Raw genomic sequence first — 6584 nt, forward strand, 5'->3', positions numbered from 1 at the left:
TGTTCGGTTGATTAATTAAAGCAGTGCGAATCAATCCTTCGAGCGTTTCACTTGTCCCCTACTTACGTACTTAACAGTACCAAATTTCATTGCAATCGGTTCTGTAATTTTCGTGTGAAAGAGCAACAAACGCACACACACACACACACATCCTAACAAACTTTCGAATTTATAATATTAGTAGGATAGGATTAGTAGTATTAGTAGGATTTTTTATGTATACTATACTATTCTTTAGTATAGATAAAAAAAAAAACCAAACAATCGATACCAACGATCCCCGCCAACCCGCAGGTGCGCCGCAAGGTGATGCACATGCGCGACCAGCAGCTGTACTACCACCGGCTGCGGATGTGGCTCGAGGACCAGTTGCGGCTGGAGCGCGAGAGGTAAAACCACTTGCGTATGTAGAAATTGAAAACTTTTTAACGGATTACAAAACGCGATTTTGATTCATCATATTATTGATGACCCGACGTTTCGAACGCTTTACGGCGAGCGTGGTCACGGGGAGACTCGCGTTAAATGAAATTCTTTATTGCTTATAAAAAAGAAAGAAAAACTGAACTACATTAAGTAAGCAAAAGGCGGCCTTATCGCTAGGTAGCGATCTCTACCGGGCAACCCTTAAAGTAAAAGGAAAAAAAAGCATATATAAAATAGTGGGTTAGCAAAAATAAGGCAATTTAGAAAATCGTGTTTAAAATCCGTTAAAAAGTTTTTAATTTCTAAATGTATAGTACTCGCATGAAATCAAACACAAGAAAATAGTACTTGTTCATTGTTGACCGGCTGTTGCCCACGGCTACGCCCGCCCGGTCTTCATAAATTGTCACGGTATAAACTTTCATCTCCCATTTCATCCCCTTGGGGGCAGAATTTAACAATGAGGATGTCTACGTCATAACATCTATTCGCATGCCAAATTTCAGCCCGATCCGTCCAGCCGTTTGGGCTGTGCGTTGATTGATCACTAGGTCAGTCGGTCGGTCACCTTTAAGTTATAAATATTTAGACTAGCCGCGCCCCGCGGTTTCATCCGCGTAAGTCCGTATCCCGTAGTAAAATCGGGACAAAAAGTTGTTATTCCATTTGTCCAGCTATCTACGTGCCAAATTTCATTCCAATCGGCTCAGTAGTTTTAGCGTGAAAGATTAACAAATACACACATTCTTTTCGAGGCATTAAGAATTATAACGATCTAACTTTCCTTGCAGCTTACCAGACAGCAGCGTGACACTGATCGACGATCTGCCCAAGCGGAAGCTGAGAGCGATCACGTCGAAGCTGCCGCGCCTCGCCGCGCCCAAGCGCAAGCTGAAGCCCGTCTCGCAGGCCATCAGCAAACCGCACAGGATACTCCAGATGCTGAAGAGCAAAGCGCACGCGATCGACCTCAAATCACCCTACAAGGAGATCGACGACGAACCGGCCAAGTCGGAAGTGGAGGCGCCCGAAGCCTTCCCGCTGGAGAAGGATCTGAGCGACACGGACACGATCGTGGGTGAGAAAGACGCGGACCTCTGCAAGGAGATGAAGGATTGCCTCGCGAAATTCGCCAACTTCGCTCTGCACAGCCTGGACAATAATATCCAGGCGGAGTACGGCGGGCAAACGGACAAGTACCCGGACTCCGTGAGCCCGCCGCTGCAGGAGATGTCGCCGACCACCTCGGAGCCGATGCCCGTGTACCAGAAGCCGCAGCGCATGCTGCCGGTCAGCCAGTTCCTCAGGGAGGAGCCGAGGGACGGCCAGCCGGACGGCGAGAGAGCCGCCGGCGCGGAGCCGCCGCACGGCAGGGACATGTTCAAGTACGTCACCTTCGGGCTGGAGATCAAGAAGGCGATGGAGGAGTGTCAGAACATCATCAACACGTACAATAGCGCCGAGAACGAGAAGGGGAAGGACGACGCGGACGGGCCGCTGTCCCTGGAGCAGATCGTAGAGGTCATGATGAATTTGGAGAAGAGCTCGCCGGAGTTTTTAGAGAAAATCGAATCGGACGACCTGCACCTGTACGTGACGAATGGGAACAAATTGACCGAAATAGTTGAGAACATGCCCCAAATCCTCGCCAACATGCCGGAGATCGCGTCCAAACTGGCCAACGCCAGCCTAGAATTACCAGAATTTGCGTCCATTATGAATAGCCTGCCGGAAGTGAACGCCGACGCGCAGCTGACACCGGAAACGCTGAAACAGATCCGCGAGTTGAAGTTGAACAGGCGCGACGGTGTTAAAGTTACTAAGAACACTGCCAAACGTAAAAATAAACCTAGGGTTAGGAGTGATGTCGATATAGTTATAGAAAACGATTTAGATAGTAAGGATAGCGTGGACGACAGCAAGGAGGAGGTCGAGGAGTCCGCCGCGTGTAGCAAAGTGTTAGATTACGTTAGCAAAAGCCCGGTGCTTGCCAAGTGTTTGGAGAACAAGGAGTTGACCATGTCGAAAAACGTCAACTCCGAGTCGTTCCTGAAAGCGTCCACTCTCTTCGAGAAAGCGGTTAAGGACGCGTTGAGTATGGACGAGCTGAAGGGTGTGGTGCGTTCGAAATTCAACTTTTGGAAGGAGTTCGTAGCGACAAAAATCAAAACGATACCCGTGGAGTTCCTGCAGAACGAGGTGGAGAGAATGCTGGAGATATTCTTCACGGACATACAGGACATGACGTGCCATCAGCACGGACCGGAAATAGATAGGCTCATAGAGAAAGCGGAAGAAGTTCGAGAGACGGTAGATAGCGAATCGGACGAGGAGGGCTGTCCGCAATCGAAGGAATCGTTAAAACAAATAACCAAATTGCTTAGCACGTCCGCGGGGAACACGTTCGACTTGCTGATAATGAAATTGTCGAAAATGTCGCAGGACAAACGGTCCGCAATAAAGAGCCTTAAATTTAAGTACTACGATGTGATCAAGCGATGCGCGGACTCCCCGCAGCTGGCCGCTTGGGTGTTACTCAACCCCGAGGTGGCGACCAACGTCATACAAGAACTGACCGGCATGCAAGTAACCAAAGTGGACAACACGCCGGACTTCTCGACGATACCGCACGAAATCAAAATCGACTATTTCATGAACCGATTGCGCGAGATGAACAGGAACTACATGAGGAGCATACCGAAGTCGTCGCTCTGCAGGGACCAGTGGCTGGTCATGCTCTACAAGCTGGAGGAGGTCGAGAAGTCGATCAAGGAGTCGTTCTTGAAACTGAAGCAGGAACCTGTGGTGAAACCGCCGCCTCCGAAACCGCCTCAAAACCACAACCAGAACCAAGCGAGCGAAGCGGAGATATTAGCAGCGAGAGGCCTGAGCAAAATTATAGGCAAGGCGAACGTGAGGCCCGTGAAGAAAGTCAACAAGGAGCCGGTGAAAGAAACGAAAGTGGAGCCGAAAGTCGAGAAGGACGATAAGAAATCGAAAAACGAAGCGTTATTAGCGAAGTGCGAGGCGATATTGACCTCGAAAGGTGAAAAATCGCTATTGGACAGTTTTTATACAATCAAATCGTACATAACGCAAGGTCTACCCGTGCCGGAGACATACAAAAAGCACGTCATCTCCATATGCTCCAGCATAGACGCGCGGCTACTCGACGAGGACATAGAGGAGACCCTCAAAGTGGAGGAGGACAAGAATCTGTCGGTGATCGGCTCCCAGAACCCGGAGCTGTTGGCCAAGTACTCCGCGCAGGCGCTCAGGAACGCGAAGCAAACGCTCAACGCGGTTGCGTTCAGGAACATGAAGAACGGGAAGGAGGGCTCGTGCGACACGCCCAAGAACAACTGCAAGTACACGAACGACTGCGCGTGCGACGCGTGCGCGGAGGGGGAGGGCGACAAGGAGAAGAGGGAAGTGAAGAAGGAGAGGAAGCCGATGCTGAAGGCGAAACCGGTGCAGAAGCCGTGCGAGAACGCGGTGCATCAGCAGCATCAGCAGCACGTCTGTAAAGGTTTGGTTTAATCATAATTATTCATACAAATTAAATATAGTTCAATAAACACGCTTTAAAAATATATAGAAAAGTGAATTTTCTCACTTGCTCTTATGCACAGTATGTGTAAAGATATTATTCAATCCTGTCTATGCTAATCAGGATAATAAGATAAACTCATCAAATCATTGTATCGTTACCGCGCTTTAATGATTAATCTACTGAATTATTTCACCTACTCTTATACACCGGGATTACAAATTATTATGATCCTAATCAGGATAATGAGATAAATTCATTATAATGTTGTACTGTCAAAGAGTTTAAATTAAATCATCTGTGTAAAAAAGTGGGTCCAATTAGAGTCTAAAGGGATTGATTATACACAACATACAGGTGAAGCTAATGATATAATATATAAAATGAGTAGATTAGATTAGATTAAGTGGGTTGGCTTTTTTCTAACTTCACCATGTGGCTATCAAATAAACGTTTGTAAAAATAACATTACACTTGTAAAATTTAAATTTAGCAGTTGTTATATTGTAATTTCCCAAATTTTCATAATGGTGGAGGAATAGAAGTAAACAAAAAAAAAATATGTTTCCACTCACTCCAATAAATAACGGAAAAATTGTCAAAAAGTTAGCGGCTGGGTACAACTGATAGGGTCCGACTAATGGGGTCCAACTGGGTACTATGTCGGTAGCAACTGATGACGATGATGGTGATGTGATTATTTTCCAGTGGGCCACGGCAACGCACCCGCGGGCGCGCCCGCCGCGTGTTCCGGGGAGAACCCGGACCAGCCCTGTTCTTGCTGTTACTGCACTGTTTTTGGACATGCGGTGAGTTGTCTTTTTTTTTTGGACTGAGTTTTAATATTGTATATATTATTATTAATATATAAATAATTCCGTACCCAATAACGGGGCCTTATTACTAAGACTCTTTGTCTGTCTGTTTGTCTGTCTATTTGTTTGTCTATCACCAAGCTATCTTTTTACCATTGAAGTTAGACACTTGAATTGACATTGGAGATTTAGATATTGCCTAATTTGCTGCCGCTATAACAGCGAATAGAAAATTTTAAGGTTGCGAGGTTAAGCGATGGTTGGCACGGTCGTCAATTGGATGGGCGACAATTTTTTTTTTTTTGCAATCGCTCTTAAGCTTTTTTGTAGCAAACCGTCATTACTTTTATTACGTTTCCAGCCGCCGCTGACGACGCCGGTGCCGAGGAATTTTAATGAAACTAGAGAGAGATTACGATCGATTCTAAATAAGAAGAAACAGAAATATAAATCCAATGTAAGTGTGGTGCGTGCGTGCGTGGGGTATGGGGACGGTCCCTTTTAGGGTACGTGGGGAGCGTGACCCGTGTGGGGGGTGTGGGACAGGTGTATGTTATGTCTGCTTCACTTTCAAATGAATAATTTATCGTTAAATATAAGCTGAAAAACAATTAATTTATTGAGGTTTTTTTCTGGGAACATCAAAGAAAAATATTTTTTTTTCTTTCGGATACATACTAAATGAATTAATTTTACTATGATATGAAATGTGACGAACTTGCTTCCTATAAAAGGATCTACATGGATGGAATTTAACTCTCCCCACCCTCTGCCGCAGGAGGTCGCTGACCTTTTTGACCTCTAGAAATAACTTGTACACTATTACTATGTTCTTGCCCGTGAGTTTTTCGTATAGAAAAAGACCAGTGAACTCAAAAGTAAATATTTATTTATTCAATCAGACTTATATAGAAGCAATTTCGAATCGTCATAACGCAGTTTTAACATTAACCACCGGTTCAGAAAGCGATTTCCACAGAGAAGAGACGGCAAGAAACTCTCTAGTAAAAGAATAATTTTACATCAATACATTGTTTGTACAAGCGAGTTTATCCTACTAATATTATAAATGCGTAAGTTTGTAAGGATGTGTGTGTGTTTGTAAGTTCTTTCACGCAAAAACTACAGAACCGATTGCAATGTAATTTGGTACGTAGATAACTGGATAACTGGAATAACATATAGGCAACTTCTTATCTCGATATTCCAACGGGATACGGACGTACGCGGGTGAAACCACGGGGCGCAGCTAGTATAAAGGATAAAGGTCACTTGTTAGGAAATTAACGAACAAGTTAATATTTCTATTTTATAAGAACGGGCGTAATGTTTGTATGTATGTTCGTGTTTCAGGGGGATTCACAATCGCCGACCGCAGAAACGGAACGACCCAAAATTCAACCGGTACACAGGCCACCGGTAAGTTTTCAACCGACTCCAAAAAGTGGAGAGGGTTATCAACTCGACTGTATTTTTCTTTTCTGTTTTTGAGCATGCTATCTCGTAACTTATAATTGGATGAACTGATTTTTGTGATTCTTTTTTTTTATTTGAAAGTTGGTGCCCGTCATGTTGTGGTTCTATTTAAATTTCATCATAGTTCAGACAATTTGAAGGCAGGTTTAAATTTTTGTTCGGGCCTGTGGCCCAGCATTGAGAACATGTATACCGCTGGTAATAGTGGTTCGAATTGAATTGAATTTATAATCAATAGTCGAATTATCAAGGAAGGCTTTATATCTTTACTGCCCAGTACCTGGATGACCGAGCTTTTCTCGGTATTTTTTTTTTTT

At 44.7% G+C, this 6584-nt stretch overlaps 1 protein-coding gene across 1 annotated transcript in view; it reads left to right on the forward strand.

The window, feature by feature from the left end:
- Nucleotides 1–6584, forward strand: part of LOC119839214 — a 32498-nt gene that overhangs the window by 21136 nt on the left and 4778 nt on the right. The window contains exons 15-19 of the mRNA XM_038365433.1: nucleotides 295–389; nucleotides 1218–3955; nucleotides 4685–4785; nucleotides 5153–5248; nucleotides 6145–6210. Of these exons, the coding sequence (XP_038221361.1) occupies nucleotides 295–389; nucleotides 1218–3955; nucleotides 4685–4785; nucleotides 5153–5248; nucleotides 6145–6210 (3096 nt within the window). The remainder of the gene's footprint in view (nucleotides 1–294; nucleotides 390–1217; nucleotides 3956–4684; nucleotides 4786–5152; nucleotides 5249–6144; nucleotides 6211–6584) is intronic.

This window comes from Zerene cesonia, unplaced genomic scaffold, assembly GCF_012273895.1.
Source record: "Zerene cesonia ecotype Mississippi unplaced genomic scaffold, Zerene_cesonia_1.1 Zces_u010, whole genome shotgun sequence".
NCBI classification, from domain to species: domain Eukaryota; kingdom Metazoa; phylum Arthropoda; class Insecta; order Lepidoptera; family Pieridae; genus Zerene; species Zerene cesonia.